Below are 22,440 nucleotides of genomic sequence, written 5' to 3' on the forward strand. Positions count from 1 at the left end.
CCGGGCGCCGCGCCCCCTCATTGGGCGCTGCGCAGATCCATGAGGGCACGGACCAATGGCTGCCGAGTTCCGGCGGGGGCTGCCCAATGAGACGCGGCGGGGGCGGGGCCGCAGGGGCGGGGGCAGCGGCCGGGCCCCGCGCGCTCCATGGCGGCCACCGCCGGCCCCGACGAGGCGGACGAGGCGGTGCGGGGAACCTGCGAGGACGCGTCCGTCTGCAAACGGTACCGGGGCCGGGCAGCGGCCGGGCCGGGCCGGGCGGCACCGCCGGTGTCCCTGCGCACCGGCCGCGGCCCCTCGGCGGGGTGGGCGGTGGGGGGGCGGTGCTCGGGCGGCTCCCGGGCGGCTCCCGTCCTCTCCCGGTGCCGGGGCTCTGAGCGGCTCCGAGCGGCCGCGGGGCCTGGCTGGGACCACGCTGGGAGCTGGTCCCGGTGTTTGCGCGGGTGAAGCCCCCGGGTGCGGGCGGGGATGCTCCGGGCCCGGCTCCCGAAGCTCCCCCTGGTGCCGCTGCCCCTGCCCGGATCGCCCGTGCGGGGCGGGCAGCGCTGGGCGCTCGCTGGGGGCGGCTGCCGGTGTCGGACATCCCGGGAAGAACCGTCCGGACGTGTCTCGGACTGGTTTCCTTCTCCCCCTCGGGATGGCACCGGGAGGGGGCTGAGTTTGGTTCCCCGTTGTGCCCGGGTGTGATTTAACCTGTGCTGCTCGGGCTGGCTGTCGGGTTTGGAGCAGCAGAGCGTTGGGTGGTTGGGTTCGGTTGGAGAGTTTCCCTTTTGGAATCGATCATGAAACTCGTAAACTCTGTTAAAACAGAGAAACACTGTGCTACACTGATGTATGGGAGCTCTGGAGTAAGTGCAAACACCTTGTCATATAACAGAGCAGAGGAAAAGCCCGATTTGTGTGTCCGAGGGCTGAAGACAGACAATTCATCTTCTGCGTCCCCCAGGAGGGAATATTTGAGATTTGGGTCTTTGCTCACAGAATTTCATCCAGTAGTGAAGAGGCCACTAAAAAGATGCTTGTTGAAAATGGCAACAGCTAACATTTCTAACTAAACTTTATATAATCTCTTAATTTAGACAGTTCTATACATGGAACAGATTTTTAAACCGTGTCTGCAGGTGCACAGCCAGGCCAGAGGGACCTTTTCAGCCTGTGTATCCTTCAGGGTAAATTTTGGTGGTCTTATTTCATAACTCTCTCTTTTCCCTGCTGCTGCACAGGTTTGCTGTGAGTGTTGGCTACTGGCAGGACCCCTACATCCAATATTTTGTGAGACAAGCCAAAGAAAGGAAAGCACCCGAGATCAACAGAGGCAAGTTGGAATGGGAACGGGAACACCTCAGCTGTCCTGGTGAAACCTCTGCACACAGGCAGTTAGGGAGGGCAGGGAAGATGTCAAAGAATGAGACAAGGTTTCTTCACAGCAGTAGTTCCATGTTGTGTCTGATCTTTTAAATATCAGTCTGTGAATTAAAACTCTCTGCCTTTGCTTTCTGTGCTCTGAATGGGCTGTCTCTGTGTGTCCCAGAGTAGAGATCTCCTCAAAGCAGTCACAAATGTTGGTTTGACCCAGGACATCTGGGTCTCTGCAAGTGTAGAATTATTCTTCTCTGCTTGAGCTGAAACTTGACTAAAACTTCTGTTTACCCAAGGAGCTGAGTTTTATCAATGCATGAGGTTTTGTTTGTGATTAAAAAAGAAGAGCAAAAGCCCTTAGGTGTCTTGAAAAGAGACCATTATTCTTCCTGCAGAGTGCCTAAAGATCTTGGTGGGTGTTCAAGGTGGAGTGTCGTGAGCAGGAGCTCACAGGTTTGTGTGGTGCAGGTTATTACGCCCGTGTGCACGGAGTCAGCCGCCTGATCAAGGCTTTCCTGGAGAAAACAGGATGCAACTGTCAGATTGTGAACCTGGGGGCTGGCATGGACACCCTGTTCTGGAGGCTGAAGGTAACGAGGGGGTAACGAGGGCTGGGGGACCCAGGGGGGCTGGGGCACCCAGGGGGGCTGGGGCACCCAGGGGGGCTGCTCTGGGCTCCTCAGGCTGCCTCTGTCACACAGGGCAGTGTGTGTGACAGAGGGACGTGTGTGTGTGACACACAGGGCAGTGTGTGTGTGACACACAGGGCAGTGTGAGTGTGACACAGGGCAGTGTGTGAGTGTGACACAGGACAGTGTGTGTGTGACACAGGGCAGGGGGCCAGCCCAGCAGGAGCTCTCACACAATCCCAGGATAGTTGGCCTTGGAAGGGACCCGTGGAGCTCATCCAGTCCAATCCCCTGCCCAGGCAGGGTCACCTGGAGCAGGTGACACAGGAACGTGTCCAGGTGGGTTTGGGATATCTCCTGAGGGAGATCCACACCCTCCCTGGGCAGCTGTTCCAGGGCTCTGCCATGTCAGAGCTCTGCTCTTTCCTCTGTCATGGAAAGACGTTCTTCCTTGTCTCAGGGTGGAACTTATGTTTTAGTTTCTGGCCACTGCTCCTTGTCCTGTCACTGAACAGAGCCTGGCACCATCCTGTGACACCCCTGGGAGGGATTTGTATGGATTGATGGGATCCCCTCTCAGCCTTCCCTTCTCCAGACTGAGCAGGCCCAGCTCAGCAGTCTCTCCTCTTCACAGAACTGCTCCAGACCCCAGATCATCTCTGTGGCCTCTGCTGGACCCTCTCCAGCAGCTCCTGGTTGTTCTTGGAGATCAGGACTGGCCCCTGGGGCCATGCCTAGGCAGGGACGAGTGCAGGATCACTCCCTGACCTTCCCCACATCCCCTGGGATTCCAGTTGAGAGTTTATTTATGTAAATCATGGAATCACAGAGTGCTTTGGATTGGAAGGAGTCTGGAAAATCGCCCAGTCCCACCCTCTGCTGTGGGCAGGGACACCTTTCTGTATCCCAGGCTGCTCCAAGCCTCATCCATCCTGGCTTTGGACATTTCCAGGGCTCCAGGGGCAGCCACAGCTTCTCTGGGCACCCAGTTCCATAGACAGGAGTGTCTGTGTGTGTGTGCAATCCATGGAAATTCAGTTATTCAGGTGTTGTGTGGTGGTATCATCTGGGTGAACACACCTCGGAGTGAATTGTCTTCTCATTAGTGTTACATTGGTAAATTTGGGTTCTGGAGGGAGGCCTGAGGAGCTTTTGCTTGGTCACAATTCATTGTGTTCTGTCAGTGGAAGGGAGACAACTCTGATTTTTTTTTTCCTGAGATGTGAAGCTTTTGTCTTACCTGCATTCCTATTAAAGCTCTGCCAGAGTCGTGTTTTGGTAACAGTGATTTTAAAAGCTGAAGTGGGGTCTGTAATTCCAGTTCTGTGTCCTTGCAGAGAGCAGGGGTGGTGTAATGAGGGCACAGAAGCTGGGAGCCACTCACTGGAGTGTTGAGGGCTCTGGGTGCTGGTGTCACCTCACAAACCCAGGGCTGGCAGCCAGAACGGCAGCAGCACCCATCACAGAGGGGCTGCTGCCCAGGGAGAGATGGGCACAGCCTCTCCAGCAGGCTGGGAAGTTGTGCCAGCGTGGAAGGAGGAGCTTTCCCCTCTTTTGGGGCAGGCAGGCCCTGCCTGCGGGCTGGGGCAGAGCTGCAGTGTGGGCACTGTCTGGGTGCAAAACGTTCCTGCTTCTTTCCTTGGAAGGCTGTGCTGCAAATCCTGGTGAATGCTGTGGTGCTTTCCTGTTCTGTGCCCTCCCAATCCCCAGGATACATGGTTGGAGGGTGTGTTCCAGTGACCTGGTGTCTGGGACCAGAGTCCTCCTCCCTCTCTGGGGACATCCCAGCCCCACCTGGACACGTTCCTGTGTCCCTGCTCTGGGTGGCCCTGCCTGGGCAGGGCCAGAGGTCCCTTCCTACCCCAGCAATCCTAGAATTCTGTGATTACATAAAGTGTTTAATAATTTCTTTACCTCTTAGAGGTCATTCTAATGTCTCTCAGCTGGTTTTTGTTGGATTTTAGGGGGTTTTGAGCTGTGGGACATTGTTATACCACTGTTACAAATGCCAGCATAAGCCAAACCTGAACTGTTCAGGATTTGAGGTCTGTCTTGTCCTGTGCATGTGAAACTTGAGTGTCCCTAATTTTAGTGTCTTCCTGCAATTCCCAGGATGAAAATCTTCTCCCTAGAAAATATTTTGAAGTGGATTTTCCAATGATCGTTGCAAGAAAAATACACAATATCAAGTAAGTGTGAGGCCTGTGTTCAGCTGTGGGAGACTGCCTGTCAGTCAGGTCATTATTTCATCTCTGCTGAGAAACTCCTCATGTTCTGGGGTGTGAGGGAGGGCAGGCCCTGGCACAGGGTGCCCAGAGGAGCTGTGGCTGCCCCTGCATCCCTGGAAGTGTCCAAGGCCAGGCTGGACAGGGCTTGGAGCAGCCTGGGGCAGTGGAAGGTGTCCCTGCCATGGCAGGGGTGGCACTGGCTGGGCTCTGATGTCCTTTCCCAACCCTTTCCATGAGTTTGTGCAGGATGAGGGCTCCTGGTGCAGCCGCTGTCCCAGGCTGCAGGGCTGTGACAGCCTCAGGAGCCGAGCACAGGCTGCTCTGTGGCAGGGACAGACTCCTGACAGTCAGAGGTGATGAGCTCTTCTCTTACTGCTGGGGACAGTGCAGAATTCCCAGATGTGCCTGTTCAGCTGGAGGCAGGGCTGCTGCTCCTGCATGGGAATGTCCTGTTGGAATGGGTCCAATGGGTTATTGAGGACACATGACAGAGTACCTGCATTTCTCTGGAAAGATTCTCTCAAAACTCAAAAGAAATTGTGGATAAAACCCAGCTCCAGCTCCACCAAGCTTGCAAAGGTTTTCCTTTCCAGCAGAGGGCAGAGATATTCCCTTGGCTGGTTCTGACACAGACACACACACACACACAGATATATATATATATATATATATGTTAAGAAAAAAGCTGTAAGCGCACTGTTCAACAGGCTTAACTGCTCTGAGATGCTTCTTCCTTCTTCCCACAGATCAAAACCTCCCCTGTCAAAACCAATTATGGAATCCCATTCAGGGGACTCTCTTCTAATAGGTGAGTCATCTTCAAACTCAGTCAGTGATGTACTGCAGCACTTTTAAAACTTTTCTGATCATTTTGTTCTGCTATGTGGGCAGGCTTTTAATGTTTGAAATGCTGTTTGGACAGAGAATTGGGAGGGAAAAGAGGCTTTTTTCTTCTCTTACAGACTCCTGCCCATTTGTTCCATGTCATGTTAGAAATGTCTTCTCTTTAAGTGGTTTTATTCTGGCAGAAAGTTGTTGGGTTTTTTCTTTTTCTTTCATATGTAGCTCCTTTTCTGTCACAGGAAAGGAAAAAGTGCTACAGAGAGGCATGGATACTGGATTAAAATATCTGTCGAGTGTTTATCTGCTTTCTGTCTCATTAAGAGCACAGATCTTTACATTTAGCAGAGTTTTTACAGCAGAAACACAGCTTGCACAGTCCAGGCACATGAGCCAGTGCTGTTTGTTACATTTTAGTATTTAAAGGATAATAATTTCAGTGGTGTGAGGCACTCTGATGGTTTCTAATGTGATTATGGAACAGAAGGTTGTGGACTCCCCATCCCTGGCAGTGTCCAAGGCCAGGTTGGACAGGTTGTCCCAGGGCTTGGGGCAGCCTGGGACAGTGGGAGCTGCCCCTGCCAGTTAATGGAGCTCCTTCATGGGGAAGTGGCAGCAGAAGAGGTGCTGGAATAAGTAGATAAATCAAACAGATGAGCAAAGAGTTCTTACAGATCTAAGGGGACTTGACAGGGAGTTTACTCAGCTGCTGGTTGGTCTGTGCCTGTCATTTCAAACTCTCCAGCTGGAAGGTTTGGCTGGGACTCAGATGGGCCCCAGGGGAAATCCAGGGAGCCCCAAGCCAGGGGCACTGCTGTCTCCCTAACAGACAGGCTCAGAGGAGCACAGCAGTCACAGGATGTGTTGAGAAAGAGTCACCATGGCTTTGGGAGAGGTAAGCTGGGCTTCCCAGATCTGTTGGAGTCCTCTGAGTCAACATGTCTATTGGAAAAGGACATCAGTGCAGTGCCTGGATTTCAGGAATATGTTTTGACTGTGTCCCATGCCAGAGTGTGCCAGAGAAATGGCACAGTGGTTGTGGGGAAGGAATGGTTCTCATATGGATGAGGAGCTGGGATGGAGGGCGAGCATATGTTGTTAATTTTTGTTATGGAGGAGATGGAGATCTGTGCTTGAGGATATGTTGTTGTTCAACACTAAGAAAAAATTGGGAAAATACAGTGATTAGTAAGTGGCAGCTTGTTGGCAAATCCAAACTCTGAAGAGTGGTAAAGAACTGTAGAAGTATCTTGTGAAATTAGTGACTTGATGATGATTTCAATGTGGATTAATAGAAAGTGATGCACATGGGGGGAAAAACAGTTTGTGCCTCACATGTAAATGATTATTGCTGCCTTCCTGCAGGATCTGGGTATTAGAATAAATAGATGGATGAAAGCTTGAGCTCAGTAATGGTGCAGAAATACAAAGCAATTTTAAGTATTTTTGAGAAAAAGCTAGAAAACAACTTAGGTGCCAGTGTTAATAGGGTTTCCTCTCTTTGACTTTTCTCTCTGGAAGGCTGCTATCATCCCAGGGAGACCTTTGGTGTGACCTGGTACAGCTCTTACACTGGGCAGTGTTCTGGGGATTCAGTGTTCTGGGGATGCCACCTGGCCCAGGGGAGCAGCACTGCCAGCTGGGGAAATGTTAACATTTCTGTGGGGATGGGGAGTTCAGACTCCTGTTCCTCCCTGTGCCTGCCTCCCCACATCAGCTCACTCCTGTCTCTGATGTACCAGGAGTGATTTGTTTCGATGGTTTGGAGTTTTGGCTTTGAGTTGTGCTGGTGTGGATTGGCAGGGTCCAGGTTCTCTCACTGCTGCTCTGCTCTGAATCTCACCGTGCCACGAGGCTGCTGCTGATGCCAGCTCCCCTGGCTCGAGGGCAGCATGTGCTGGGCAGGGCAGAGCTGGAGCCCAGGGGTGCAGCGAGGTGGCCCTGGGGACAGCAGTGCCATCCCCGTGGCAATACCCAGCAGAGTGTTGTCAGAGTTCAGTGCCACTGTCTGGGGCGTGCTGCTGCTGCTGGGAGGTCACTGCTGCACCTTTGTTACCTGGGCAGGTACAAATGTGCCTGGTGAGCTGTTCCTTGGTGTGCCTCACACTCTGCCCTGCCAGCTCGGGCACCTGCTGGTTTCTGCCTGCCTCCAACCCCAGAGCTCCTTGTGACCCAGAGTCGGTGTCAGGGGGACCTGCAGGGGCTGGCCTGAGCTTCCAGGACGAGCTGAGTGTGTGGCAGTGCCCTGGAGGGCAGTGAAGAGCTGAATGCAGAGCAGGCTGCAGGGGCTGCTGCTTTGTAAAGCTGCCAGAGGTTCCTTAGCATGAAAACCCTGCTGAAATCACTGCGAGTCAATAGTATCCTGCATGCTGTCTCTTGGAAAACCTCCAGGAAATTGCTGCACTAATGTGAGAAGAGAGTAAGAGAAGAAAGCTGAATTCTTGAGGCAGAGGAAGAGCTTGATGTGCTGCCCCAGCAGCCAGGTCAGGGCAGCAGGGAGGGCCTGAGGCCTCCCTGCAGCACAGCACTCACTGCTCCTGACATTGCTGTGAGGAAAGGATTCAATGTGCTGAGGTCAAAAGGCAACTATGAACAGCTCCTGCTTCTATTCAGTCACTACAAGCTTGTCTTGTTCTATGACTGTGAAATTTGAACCACTTGTGCTGTTACCTCTGTGCCAAAGTCATGGAAAATAAACATAGACGTGTGTGCCCAGAGCAGAGCACTGTCTATTGATTATCCCTGGAGAGCTGAACCTGTGCCTGGGCCAGGAGAGCCTGGCTGGAGTGCGTGGGGTAGGTGGGGCTCATCTTTCTCCTCTTCTCTTTCCCCTCCCTTGTATTTCTCAACTTAAATCTAAATTTCTCAAACCTCCATTTCAGCCAAGTACAGGGAGAATCTTTGTAATGGCTGAGTGTGGGCATCACACCAATCCCCAGGGCAGCTCTGGAGAGCGCCCAGCCACACACCCTCACCAAAAACACGAGGTGGAGCTGGGTGGAATCAGTGCCTGCAGCATGGGCACTGTGTCACCAGAGTCTCTGGCTGTGGCAGCACTAGGGCAGCTGGCCTGAGTCACAGCACTGCAGCAAGAATGAACATACACAGAAAATCAATTCACTTCAAACAAACTCCTGTTCCTCACAAGAAATCAATGGGGGCCACGTGACTGCTGCCAAGCTGGAGCTTGGCTTTCCTTTTGCAGCTGCCCTGTGGATGGGCAGGAATTGGAGAATCCATTTGCAGCAAGGCTGCTCAGTGTTGGGCAGCAGATTGCTCACTTTGATACTTCACAGAATATCCTGAGTGGGAAGGAACCACAGGGAACACCCCAGTCCAGCCCTGCACAGCCCCAGGAGTCTCCAGCTCTGCAGTGAGGTAGGAGCTGTGCCAGCCCATGTCCCAGCAGTACAGCAGCCTTGGGGATGTTTCTGGAAGGATTTCTGGCCTCCAGGCTGGGGGCAGTGGCAGTTCCAGCTGTGTGCTCACTGAGGGGGAGGTGATGGAGCAGTTGGAGTTTGCCTAGTTAAGTCTGATCAGACTGAAAAGGAGGAAATTTCAGTGAGATACTGAGGAGAAATCCTTCCCTGTGCGCGTGGGGAGGCCCTGGCACAGCTTCTGTGGCTGCCCCATCTCTGGAAGTGTCCCAGGCCAGGCTGGAGCAGCCTGGGACAGTGGAAGGTGTCCCTGCCCGTGGCAGGGGGTGGCACTGGATGGCCTCTGTGGTCCCTTCCAATCCAAACCAATCCAGGATTTTACAATAAAAATGCTCAAATCAGTGTGATGTGAACAAGGCACGTGTACTTCCACCCTGGAGTCTTGGTGCTCCTTCCCTCCTGGATCACTTAAAAAGTTTTGTGGTTTATTTCTGGCTTTTATTTCTGTTCTCTATTGATGTATTTGTGTGTCCAAGCCTCGGAGGCTGGACAGAGAGCTGGCATTAATTCCCTACTAATTGTGGTGGCTGACGCTCGCCGTGCCGTATCCATGGACAGAAAGCAATCCCTATTTAAGCACTTCCCTGTGTGTGGTGGGGTTTTTGGGTGGCTTTTTTTGATGCCATTATCATGGCCTTGATGTAATCACTTAAATAGAAGGGTGTGGGAAGTAGTAAAGCTATTACAGAACATGCACATGGAAAAAGCCTTGACTCAAAATGTTGAATCATTTGCCGCACAACTTTTTTTTTCTCTCTTTTCTTCCCTTGTAACTCTCTTTCTGAACTGTTTCTGATTCCTGGATCTGCTCCCAGGAGCTGCTGGAATGGCAGCTATTGTCACTTGCTGGTGCCCCTTTCAGGGAGTTGGTCACCTGAAGACCTAACAGAGGTGCATCCTCTGGAGTGTTTGATCACTGCTTGATGTAATAATTGAGAAAATCCACACTTGTCCCCAATTTTTTGTTCCCCTCTCCTGAAATGGAAACTCCTTTCATCCTGCCCCTTCAGCCACTTGGCTTCTCTTCTCTCCTCACTGAAACTGTGCCAGTGGAAGCTCAGCTTGGACATCAGGAGGAATTTCTCCATGGAAGGGGTGGTCAGGCATGTGAAGGGGCTGCCCAGGGAGGTCTGGAGTCCCCTCCAGAAAGGCTGAGGCATTCCAGAGCCATCCCAGTATTCCTGCAGCACTTTGGCTCTTGGGAAGTGCCTCGTGTGGGCTCCTCTGGGTGCATTCATTGCTGCTGGGTGCCAGAACTGTTGATGGCAGAAGGCTCTGCTGCTTCCCCCAGCTGTGCCAGGATGGCAGGGGCTCCTTGGACTCTGGGATTTGTTCCTTGAAGCATCCACAGGATCCTACTGTATCCCAGGGGAATATCTGTTGCTCAGAATACCTTCTCTAATTTGACTCTTTCCTTAAATATCACCATTAATCATACCAAAAGGCTAAATGATAACTTCTTTTTGGCCCCAAGCCTATGCCTGCTCCCCATATTTATTGTATAACTACACATATAGTTAATTTATATAGCTATATCTGTTGTTAATAGATGAAATATTGTCACTTAGCTTAGTTTTTCAGAAATTGATGTACTTTCATGTAGTTCCTATGTACATACATTGGGCCATCTAAGAAGACTCTCCAAACAAACCAAAAAATCCTGCCTTTAATCTTCCCATTTTTCTTGTCTCTGCATTCCTGGAAACCATGGTAACAGCTGGGATAACCTCTCTGCTTCAGCGTGGCTGCAGAGGGAGAGGGAGCCTCATGCAGGCTCCGGTGCTGATGGAGCTGGAAAACACAACTGGGAAGGGAATCCATGATTTAAAAGAGGAGTTTGCTGCTCACAGTTGGGTCTAACAGGCCAAACTTGGGCTCCCAGTTCAAGTGCTGCTGTGCAGTTTATTTGATTGACATTTGTGACATTTCTGCCTTGCAGACTGCCACAGCCTGGACTCCAGTCGTTATTCCATAGTGGGAGCAGACCTCCGTTTCTCATCTGACCTGGAGGAAAAGCTAAAGAAACATAGCTTGGACATACAGTAAGATCATAGGGTTTACACTGTTGGTTTTGTTTTTTTATTTTATTTTATTGTGGTTTTTTTTAACGAGGGCTTGTGGAAGCTCTTGTCCAAGGCCAGGCTGGACAGGGCTTGGAGCTGGGACAGTGGAAGGTGTCCCTGCCCGTGGCAGGGGGTGGCACTGGGTGTTCTCTGTGATCCCCTCCAACCCAAACCATTCCAGGATTCTGTGATTTGTGAGTTTTATCTCTCTAATTATTTTCTGTGGCCTCCTCCTGTTGTTCCCTAAACCTTTTGATGGAACTGCAATGGAGTTGTTGGGATCTGAATCCCAGGGCTCCTCTGGGGTTTTCTTGTTCAACACGAGGCTTTGGGGGGGCAGGAGTTGAGTTTGTGAGTGGATGATGGACAGACCTTTAAAATCTCAGCAGTATAAATAGCAGCGATCTGGCTGGGTGGGAGAGAGCATATGGGGAAGCAGAATGCATCAAATTGCCATTTAATTCTTTACACTTCCATCCTCTGAAATGTTGCCTTGCTTGCCTACATTGCTGCTCCTTGTGGAATTTCTCCTGCTTCTTGTGACTTTTTTTCCCCTTTCATTCCAGCAATTAAAAGCAAACTCAATAATTGTGAAGAAAATCACTTGTGTAGATGTCTATTTTTGTTGTTTTGTGGATGGAGGGGGAAGAGGCAATGTGCAAACTATAGATTACATTTTGTTAGATAATAATATGTGAAGATTGTTTTACAGATACTGAACAAATTTGTCTAATTAAAATTCTTCTTAGAACTTTTTTTAAAGAGAAAACTTTTTTTTTCAATTTGTAATTAACGTCTGATTTCACTGATCTCTGCAAGAGTGTGAGCTGTGTCCACAGGGCACAATTGTCCTGCAAAGGGAATTTTAGCACACCCCAGTTCCTGCTGTCAGAGGGGACTGACAGGATGCACAGTTCTGTGCTCAGGGCTGACTTTGGGGACAGTGATCCCTAAAATCTCTGGTTCTCAGCCATGGGAATGTCCTGTGGCTCATTAATCCCCAGCTGCCAGAAACCCCAATTTTAGTCAATGTGATGAAGAGATTTCATTCAATCTTCAGTGTCTAGTTCAGAAAAAATGGAGCTCTTTCAGGAAATTCTGTGGACATGAAGTGCCTTCCTTGCTCACAGCCCTGGGTAGATTTTTCTTGTTCTTTTCAGCTTTGGAATTGTGTTCTCCTTTGGTTTTGTTTTGCAGTTTGCCAACGCTGCTGGTGGCCGAGTGTGTGCTGGTTTACATGACCCCCCAGCAGTCTGCAAACCTGCTCAAGTGGGCAGCAAGCACCTTCCCCGTGGCCATGGTGATCAATTATGAGCAGGTAAAACCAAAGGGGCATTTTTAGACCTGCATTGTTGTCATTCAAATTGCTCTCGTGGGTGGGAGTTGTTGAGGAATGAGAGTGGGCCACGTCCTTTTGTAGAAACAGCAGTTTCTGCTGAATTTCTGTAGTAATGTGGTTTAACTTGTAGCTTGGTTAGCTCATTGTAGAGAAAATACAGCTATTCTGAAAGACAATTTCTGGACTTTGTTGAAGCAAAATAATTGAGACTTAATCCATATGCAGAAAAAAGCATAGAATATTGATTTAGCTAAAGCAGAGGGAAAAGAAATGATGCTGAGTGCTGGCTCTGGGTGTATGACATTACATAATTACCTCTGTGTTCTTTGGCAAAGTGGAGCAGAAATCACATCAGCATGAACTCTGTTTCTCTGTGGAAGTACAACACTGCCTCGGGGGAACTAGGTGGCTCCAGGAATTCAGAACAGGATCTCCCAAGCTGTAAATCACTGCTGGGGACCTGAACCAGGCTGCTGAGAGCTGCAAGCAGAGGCAGCTGTGCTGCCAGCCCAGGAGGGCAGGGGCACTGTCCTGGGGCACTGTCCTGGGGCACTGTCCCTGTGCCATGGGGCTGCTCCTGAGAGGGCACAGGAGCTGCTGGGAGGGGGCACCACTCACTGGTGCCCTGTGCATTTTGGGAGGGGGTGCCACTCATGGTGCCCTGTGCATTTTGGGAGGGGGTGCCACTCATGGTGCCCTGTGCATTTTGGGAGGGGGTGCCACTCATGGTGCCCTGTGCATTTTGTGGCGTGGGAAATGCAGGGGTGTGAGCAGGGCCCTGCTTTTCCCGTGGTGCTGGAAGGGGAACACTTGTGTCTCTCTGTGCCCGAGGTGAACATGGGCGACCGCTTCGGGCAGATCATGATCGAGAACCTGCAGCGCCGGCAGTGCAGCCTGGCAGGGGTGCAGCTCTGCAGCTCCCTGCACTCCCAGGTGAGGGCTCGGGGGGTGACACTGGGCCTTGGTACACCTGAATGTGCCCTGAGGGCTCGGCAGGGACCAGGGTTATCCTGGAACTGGGCATGGTTTGGCTTGGGTGGGACTGCAGAGATCATCCAGTGCCACCCTTGCCATGGCAGGGACACCTGCCACTGTCCCAGGCTGCTCCAAGCCCTGTCCAGCCTGGCCTGGGCACTTCCAGGGATCCAGGGGCAGCCACAGCTGCTCTGAGCACCCTGTGCCAGGGCCTCACCACCCTCCCAGCCAGGAATTCCTGCCCCAAATCCCATCCATCCCTGCCCTCTGGCAGTGGGAAGCCATTCCCTGTGTCCTGTCTCTCCATCCCCTGTAAACACTCTCCCTCCAAGTTTCATGTTGGCTCCTTCAGGTCCTGGCAGGCCACAGTTAGGTCACCCCAGAGCTTCTCTTTAGGTGAATGTCAGTGTTTGCACAGAGCCCAGCCCTGCCTGGCCCTGCACAGAGCAGCAGCACACGTTCAGGGCAGAGTTTGGGAGCTCTTCCAAGGACAGGTCCTCAGCTGCCCAGTGAAATCCTTCGTGGGAGAAGCTGTCCTCGGGTGTTTCCCTGGAATCCTGTGAGAGCTGTGCTCCCTTTGTTTCCAGAGGGAACGACTGCTGGCGAGTGGCTGGGAGAACGCCCGTGCTGTGGACATGATGAAGGTGTACAGCTTCCTGCCACAGGCTGATGTCAAAAGGTACCAAAAGCCCTTTGGACCCAAAAGCCATCCTCGGGTGCCATTTCCATGGTCCTTCCCGTCCATGTGTAGTGTGGATCCCCTGGTGTAGCAGAGGGGGCTGCAGCCGGTGCTGCCCAGGGACTCGCAGCATTCCTGAGGCTGATCCCAGGGTAACGCCTGCATTGGGGATCCAGGAGCAGGCTGGAAGTACTGATGGCTCATTTGGGTGTGACAGAAGGCATCTCCTGACAGAAATGTGCAGATGGAAGAGGCCACAGAAATGCTGTGTTGACTTTTTGCAGTCCCCAAGATGTTCCTTGTGAAGATTTTGACTGGGGTTAAACCACAACACGCTGAAATCATGATGGGGAGTCTGCTGGGTCTGCAGAACTCAGAGCAGGGACTCAAGGCTGTTTAACAGTCACTAAATTGCCTGGATTTTGTTAGTATTTCTGCATTAAATGTTAAACAGTGGGAAATTTTAAGGGGTAACTTCTTAGGGATATAATGTGGAATGTGAATTGCTGTGAGTCGTTCACAGTTGGAATTAGCTGAGCAAGTTACCTTGGTCAAAATATTCATGTATGGGGGTTTCTCAGAGCCTGGAACTGAACAGGTGAGAGTGGAACTCAGAGGTGGTTTAAATAGGAACAGGGCTGTGTGGTGGCACCATATGGCACTGGTGGAGACACAGAGCTCGTGCTTTCTCTGCAGCATTTTTGGCTACCTTGGATCTGTTCAGCTCCTTGCACTTGTTCCACATGCCAGGAAATAGGGTTATGTAAACTCTGTCCTCCAGGATCAGTGAGGCAAATGCTTTTTCTTCAGAAAAGTCTTTCCCAGAGTGTTTCTCTGCAGCACTTCACACCTATGGTGCATTTAGGAACTTTTGCCCCTGTGGATCCTCAGTAGCAGCCCTGGTACTTGTGAGGAGTGACACAGATGAGTCCTGGGTGGGAATTCCAGGGAGGAGGAGGTGGAGGCACCCTGTGGGTCACTGGTTCCATGCACTGACGGGGGTGGGACCAGTGGAGGACAAACACCTGTAATCATTCCCTGCAGAGGTGACTGCCTTTCACTCCCATGGAGTGAGCAATTCAGTAACAATTCTGCTGAGAGTCCAGCTCAAATCCCCGCTTTCATTGTGTTGCTACAGAATAGAATCCCTGGAATTCCTGGATGAGAAGGAACTGTTTGAACAACTGATGCAGCACTACTGCATCTGCTGGGCTTCCAAGGACAGCAGCAACCTGGGTAATGTCCCCCAGCCCCTGGGGGTGATCCTGCCCTGTGGGGTCCTGTGGGAGGGCTGGGGGTGGGTGTTACACCAGGGGCCCTCAGAGCCCCCCTGCTCCAGGACTGGGCTCTGCTGCTCCCTCCCAGCACCTCCCAGCTGGGGATTGTTCCTCCACAGCCTTTGGAGGGTCTATGGGCATCCAAGTGGGAGGCCTGTCCAGCACAGGGGAGTTGGAATTTTTCCACCAGAAGATGCCGTATGGGTTACTTTAAATAACTGCCTGCTTTATCCCATCAGTGCTAATTGAAAGGTTTACAAATCCCATGCATGGGAAGTGCCATATGGGCACATGGTATATGAAGGCACAGTGTCCTGACAACACAAAGATAAATTTGTATTACTTATCCCAGGCTTCTCTGCACTGTCCCCATTTGCAGCCATCTGACACTGGAGCTTTCCACACCGGGGAAGAATATTCCTTGGGAAGAGTATTCCCTCTGAAATGAACTCTTTCACATGTTCCTTTTGTGCTTAAAATTCTGTCTCTCCTGGACTGGAATTTCTGTGAAAGAGAGAGATTTGATTTAGGCTTTCTGCAGCATGTGGATGTTGCTGCTGCCCGAGAAATGATAAATGAGGGGAATTGTGTGGCTGAAGGATGGATGGCCACAGCCTGTGTTTGTCCAGATTAGAAAGACAACTTGCTGCAGTCACAGTTTGTCTCTACTTCTGGCTGCAATTTCAGGGACTTCAGTCTTTCCAGAAAACCTCTGCCTGCTGCTTCTATCATTTCCTCCCCTTCATCCTCCCTGCCCTTTCCCTGCTCCTGACAGAGTATCCAAGAGCAGGTTTTATTGACTGCTCCTCAGCAAATGGAAATAGATTTGGTCTCTGCAGCCTGGCTGGGCAGCAAAGCTCTGACAGAGCTGGTAAAAGGAGATCTTCAAATAAAAACTGGAAAAAGGAGCTCTTCAGCACCCTGTTGCTGTGCTGTGACAGAGCTGCTGCCCTGTGGTGGTGCTGTCAGGAACCCTCCAGAGCTCTGAGCTCAAACACTCGTGTTCTGCATGGGATTTCTTCAGGCTGAAAAGTGTGACTGCAATACACAACTCATTTTAGAGGAGCTAAGGCCCAAAGGGTCAGCTGTTCATGGCAGCCCTGTTCTGGGGCTCTCAGCTTTGTTCTTTGCTGTGGTTAGAGAAAGGCTGGGGACAGTTCGGGTACTGAGGTTGAGGGGTGCAGGGTGTCTTAGGAGTTACAAAAGACAGTGACCTCAAAGTGTCCAATGGAGATGGCACGGGTATGCCTTAACCTAAAGCAGGGCTTTTTATCCAGTGTGAATTTACTGCCCTCATTAATGGTGCTTTCCCCTGCTTTGTCTTCCTAATTTCGTGGGCAGACCCTGAGGTTCCTGAGCACTGTGTTGTTCCTTCTGCCATGCATTAATCCAGTGCTCCTGCAAATTGACTTCATCAAATTAAATGCTGCATCACAATCAAAAAGGGGTTAAAAAAGTACAGCCCAACCTGTTTCCTGCTTTCCTCACACCAAATCCTTTACATTTAAGTTTTTAAAAATGAAATAACTCTCAAGGCATCTTTCTTGCAGCATGTAACTGTCCTTGGTGCAGTGAAGGGCTGGGAGGGTGAGAATAACCCTCCCTCCTTCCTTCCCCCAATCCCTCTTTCTCTTCACACAGGTCTGGCCAACATCGACTTCTGAGGGCTGCAGGGAGGGGAGCCCCAGGGAGCCCCGGGACTGCCCTGGCCCGGGCCAGGACCAGGAGAGGATGGGATTGGCACGTGCCAGCCCCGGGCTGGGCCTGGGACACTCCTGGGGCTGCTGCTGGGGACAGGCCCGGGGCCTTTGGGTGCTTTCAAGGAATCTTTTCTGTGAGCAGGACTGGCCTCCCGTTCCCAGCTGCCCAACGGGGGCTTGCACAAGGTGTCAGCAACTCCTGTTTAAAGCTTGCCTTCCTTAGTGTACAACTGGCAGTGTTCTTGGACTCCTGGATTTCCCTCGTCTGTGTTTTTGTGGCTGTGTAACTCGTGTTTGTGAGGCACCTGGAGCACTGGGCAGCTGCAGAGGGAGCCTGCCCTGGGCAGGGGGGCAGTTCTGGGCGTTTTGGGTCTGGTCAGGTCCAGTTCTGATGAAATGTCACCGTGTTGGCTTCCCCAGGCTTCACTGCCACGCGAGGCTGTCACTGCTGGGTGAGGGAGAAGGGGGGCCCTGACTGTGTTCAGTGATGTACAAGAAACTGGAAAACAGACTTGATTTCACTGGGAAAGGCTTAGCTTGTGGTTTCAGCACTGGGATGCTGAAGAAAGAAATTAATCTCAATTTGCACTGCTTCTGGTAGTACCTTTACACCAGTTCCCCCTTCTCTCTTTCCCCCTAAAAGAAGCAAAACAAAATCCCAACAGCAATCAAAGCTCTTGTCCTCTTGTTTGAAATTGAATCTTGCCACCTTCCTATGAGAAAAATAATAAATGTTTAATATTTATAATTTGTCTCCTGTCTTACTTGCTAGAAATGACTCGTTTCTATCTGGTTTAATGACATTTTTCCTCTCACCCAGTGCCTCACCAGGAATATTCTTTTAAAGCAGTTGCTGGCAGGCCCAGGAAAGCTGTGGCTGTCCCTGGATCCCTGGCAGTGCCCAAGGCCAGGCTGGAAGGGGCTTGGAGCAGCCTGGGACAGGGGGAGATGTCCCTGCCATGGCAGGGGTGGGACTGGAGGTCCCTCCAACCCAGCCCATCTGGGACCCTGTGAAAGGACCTTTCCTTCAGGGGTTAAACATGAGCCCAAACCCCAACACCCAACCACACCCCTGTGCACTGCAGGAGCCGTCCTGAGCAGGCACTCGTGCCCAGAGGCACCAGCGCTGTCCTGCTCAATTCCTGGGAATTCAGAGCTGCATCGAAGCCCATCTCCACTATCAGTTGAATTTTGGCCAGACCTTCTTTGGGACCGTGTGCCCTAAGCCTCCTGTAGCCCCTTTCTGAGTGGGAGCCAGGCTAGAGCGGAGCTGCTGCCCTGGGGTGAGGCACCACGGTGCCCCCCTGCCCTGCAGCAGCCTGGCCTGGCACTCCCAGTGCTCAGCATCCAGCTGGAGAAGGGAAATCACTCCTGCAGAAACTCCTGCCCAGCCTCTCCTCGGCGTTGGCAGCAGTGGAAGGAAATTGGGTCACCTTGTGCTCCAGGGCTCCAGCAGGATCAGAGGAACCGGGATCCCTGGCAGCTGCTGGGGGAGGACAGGGTGGGAGCCCTGTGCTCAGGGTTGTGCTGACTGAAACAGATAAAGAAATCCTTCCCCTCTCCCCAGGGAGTGTTTGGATGGGGAGGGTGCTGCAGGAGCAGCGCTGCTCTGCTGGGAAGCCGCTGGCTCAGGAGGCTTTTGCAGGCAGGAGAGGAGGCTGTGCCTGCTGCTGCCTGTGGGGTGTGTGACCCCTGGGGCTCTGCCTCTCCCTCCTGCTCCAGCCTGGCCTTTCTCCTGGGGCACTGCTGCTGATGGGGCAACAGAATTCACCTCTAGGAGTCAGAGAATGGTTTGGGTTGGAAGGAGCCTTTAAAGCCCATCCAGTGCCACCCCTGCCATGGCAGGGACACCTTCCACTGTCCCAGGCTGCTCCCAGCCCTGTCCAGCCTGGCCTGGGCACTGCCAGGGATCCAGGGGCAGCCACAGCTGCTCTGGGCACCCTGTGCCAGGGCTGCCCACCCTGCCGGAGGAGCCCTGCTCGGGATGGGTTCCCCAGCATGGGGAATGGCAGGGGAAGCTTTCCCCAGGAGGAGGCTGGGTCCCGGGGCAGAGTGAGGCTCTGCAGTGGTGCCTGTGAGCTGCCAGCCACTGACAGCTCCACCAGGAGCTCCTGTCCACGCTCAGTCCTGGCTGCTGCTCCTTGCCCTGGGTGATGGCCCTGCCCTGCACCTGTGCTCCATCCACGTTCCCCATCCCTGAGCACGGCCTGCTCACTCTGCAGACATGGATGAAAGAAGCTGCCTTCCAGGAAGTTGAATTATTTAGCTCCTGGCAGGGCTTGCCCAGCTTTAGGAGCTGAATGAAAAGCAATGGTTGGCTCAGTGCACGGTGTTTCAGCCCCTCTGCAGGGTTACCAGCTCCCCATTTCGAGTTTATACAATTCTTCTGGGCTGCTGGGGCACAGCAGACTGTGGGTATTGAGGATGGAAATGTGGGTGGGCTGACAGGACAGGGGCCAGGTCATTGCAGGGGAGATGTGCAGGGGTGTGTGGGACCAGGGGCATCCATCCCTTCTGTGGGGGGCTTGGTGGATTTTAATGCTAAGCACCAGAATTAAGGCTGTGAAATGCCAGAATTAAGGTCTGAATGGCTTTGTCCTGCTTGGATGGTTATTTTCCCTGCTCAAACCCCAGTCTGTGCGTGCAGAACTGACACAAACCCATCCCTGCTCCCCAGCAGGACACGCTCAGCCCGCATCAAGGATCCCTGGAAATTTCCATCTGCACTGAGGCACGACTGGAAGGAAAACTCTTACACAACGTGGGCTCTTGAAGGGGCAGAGGTCACCTCACCTGTGCCACAGCTACGAGCTGCAAATCACTCTGCAAGTTCTCTTTCAGCCGCGTTGTGCAATCCCGGGGCTCTGGGGCTCCAGGGTAAATACGGGGAGATAAGGCAGTGTCAGAGGAGCTGCTCTGAGTCTTTATGGCTCTTTAAAAGAGCTGACCCCGACGCTGGATCTGCCGGGGTCTTTCCTTGCAGCACCACAATGCGTTGTGATAACTTTTTATAGATACCAGCTGCAATTCTGGCCTTTAAAATGTGCCAGCACCAATTCACGGAGAGCACTTGAAGGGTTTGAAGAGCGTGGAGTGACAGGACAAAGGGGAATGGCTTCAAACCCACAGAGAGGAGGTTTAGATTCGATTTTAGGATGAGATTCTTCCCTGGGAGGATGGGGAGGCCCTGGCACAGATGGGTTTCAGCATCCCTTCCGACCCAGACCAGTCTGGGATTCTGTGACTGAGTGTTGACTGTACTTGATGGTGTTCTTTAGTGTCTGCTTAAGTGTTTTTTGGAGTTTGGGTGGTCTGGGTTTAGAATCCCAGAATAGTTTGGGTTGGAAGGGCCCTTAAAGATCATCCAACCCTCAAATCTGGTTTTCTATACAGAGCCTCATTTGGGTTCTTTGGTTGGAAAAGCAAAGGAAAGGTGGCAGATCTGCACCGTGAATGGAGGAGAGCAGTGAAACACAGGGGGTGGATAAATTAGGGTAATTCTGGCTTTCCTGCCCAGGTAGATGGATGAGGAAATGTTCCCTGTGATTCCTAAAAACTGCTTTTGGAAGCCTTGGCTTGTCTGGTGCCACCACTTCCTGTACTAATTGACACAGTTGCTATTGTCACTTATCTAACAAATCGGTGCAAGCCCAAACAAGGACAAAAATAAGTGTCTGCTGATATGAACAGATTTATCTGTTCTCATCCCCACGCCTTTTCCCACGGGCAGAGTTTCCGTGTATCCTGTTGAGCAAACCTTGGTGCTGAGGATTTCATCTCCATCGCGGCAGGGGCTGCTCAGAGCAGGGCTCTTGCCTTTGCATGTCCATGGCACAGTCGAGGCAGGTGCTGAGGCTGAAGCTCCAAAGGGAAACCCTTCCCTGCAGGCTGTGCTTTTGTTTCGTCCTGTTTCAGGCCCGTGCTCAGCAATAGTTGATGCCTTTCCCACCTGAATGTGGAGCATTTCCTCTGCAAGGCTCAGGCAAACATCCCCGCTCCCTCCAGAATGGTAAATGTTTAAAAGCCAAGGACAGGGGTTAATCCCGGCCTTTGGGCTGTGGCCTTGCCGTGCTCTGGAGCCACCACTGTGCTGGGAGACAGAGCCTGGGTGCAGTGGCACCACCCTGGGCAGGGTCCCTGCACCAGGAACGTGGCAGCAGCACCTGGCTCAGCCACTGTGCTGCCTTTCCCTGGCCAGGGACGTGTCCTGGTGCTCCTGGGAGATGCCCATGCTGCTGGTGGCACTGGGGATCTGGGATTTGGGATTTGGGACAGCTCAGCTCCTGGCAGCGCCTGTGTGGGAGCTTCTGCAAGGAAGGACCAGCTGAAATCTGGATAAGTGTGACATTATTCTCTCATAATAAGTACCCCAAAAATAAATGAGCCCTGGATTCCTTCTGCCCAAGTTCAAATTCTTCCCAAAGGAGCGCTCGGCTGGCCGTGCTGGGAGCTGTGGTGGCAGGTGGATTCCAGGGACCTGTTGGCCCTGGGAGATGGTCCCAGTGAGGTGTCAGGATTGAATCAGGTATTTCCCTGTGCCACAAGTGCCAGGGTTCACGAGGACCCCAAAGAACAGGCAAAGCCAGCTCTCACTCTCACAGATATCCCAGTGATACCTACAAGCTGATGCCAAGACCTCCTGGCTGTAGGAAGGAAGCTCTTGGGAGGGGAAATGAGTGGATGGAGGCTCTTTCAGAGGTGCCTTTACTGGGATTCTCCTGCCTGACCCTTGTCTGTGGTGTGGCCACAGAGACAGGCAAGTGGAAATTTCCTTCCCATCCCCAGGGCCTTGTGACACCACCATAAACCAGCACAGCGTTCTTTACCCTGCTGACGAGAGAGAAGGGCTCCTGTAAACCCCGGCCCTCGCTCAGGCACCACAAACACGGGGCTGCAGGAGGTTGCTCAAGGCTGCAGGGCCCATCCCTGCAGGGCTGGGCTGATCCTGGACTGTGGGCACATTCCTGCTGCTCCGGGGAGCTGCCCTGGGATCACCCGGGCAGTGCCCGTCCCTGGGTATGTGTGGCATTAATCCCTCACAGTCGATACTCCAAAGATCAGATCTGGATTCCTGCAGCCCCAGGGCAAACCCCTCCCAGTGGAGCCCTTGCTGGTCGTGCTGGGAGCTGTGGGTGGGGAGATGCTGCTGCCTCAGGCTCTCCCCTGAGTCCCTCTGCCCTGGCTGAATCTGGTGTTCCAGGCAGTGATCCCCGCTGGGATGAGGAGGATTTAGGGAGGGTTTGATCAGGGTTTGATCAATGCCAGCTTTTGGAGTGCCTGGTGGATCCCTGGCCCCCCTCAGCCACATCTTCACTTGAGAGCAGAGCAAGAGGGACATGAAGGCCCAGCCTTGGGATCTCCGGGCAGGATGTGGGCTGAGTTTTAGAGGAATTCACTCACAGGGTGGGCAGGCCCTGGCACAGGCTGCCCAGGGAAGCTGTGGCTGCCCCTGGATCCCTGGCAGTGCCCAAGGCCAGGCTGGATGGGGATGGGGAAGGTGTCCCTGCCCAGGGTGGGGGTGGCACTGGGTAGAACAGTTCCTCAGAGGTCCCTTCCCACCTGCCCCAGTCTGGGGTGCTGGGATGGCAGCATCAGCTGCTTCCCTTGGCAGCTCCAACAGGCACAGAGGCCCCAGGGCTGAGCACAGGTGCCACACTCCAGGGGTGCACGGCAGGAACCACATCCCAAATCCTGCCTGAACCCCCTAAAACTACACCATCAACAGCAACAGCCAACCAAGGAAAAAAACCCAAGCCTTGAACCAAGGCTTGGCAGTGATAACGAGCTTTGATATCCCTGGGGGCCGGCCTGACAGCTTTTATGACCCCTTTTTTTTCCTTAGCGATGCAAATCCAATCTGTATTTAGAGCCTCCCGCGCAGAGTTGCCTCTCCAGACAGGTCCCTGTCCCCGGG

The 22,440-nt window shown here is 52.7% G+C and overlaps 1 protein-coding gene across 1 annotated transcript; it reads left to right on the top strand.

Annotated features, from left to right (window-relative positions):
• Nucleotides 1–67: 67 nt before the first annotated feature.
• Nucleotides 68–17,108, top strand: LCMT1 (leucine carboxyl methyltransferase 1). The gene is made up of 11 exons (XM_063414873.1): nt 68–224; nt 1,224–1,315; nt 1,828–1,949; nt 4,101–4,177; nt 4,963–5,024; nt 10,433–10,535; nt 11,754–11,874; nt 12,727–12,828; nt 13,458–13,549; nt 14,688–14,785; nt 16,468–17,108. The coding sequence occupies exons 1-11, from the start codon at nt 148–150 to the stop codon at nt 16,488–16,490; spliced, it is 969 nt and encodes a 322-aa protein (XP_063270943.1). The 5' UTR covers nt 68–147; the 3' UTR covers nt 16,491–17,108.
• Nucleotides 17,109–22,440: the final 5,332 nt, after the last annotated feature.

The sequence above is a fragment of the Prinia subflava genome, chromosome 17 (assembly GCF_021018805.1).
Source record: "Prinia subflava isolate CZ2003 ecotype Zambia chromosome 17, Cam_Psub_1.2, whole genome shotgun sequence".
NCBI lineage: Eukaryota > Metazoa > Chordata > Aves > Passeriformes > Cisticolidae > Prinia > Prinia subflava.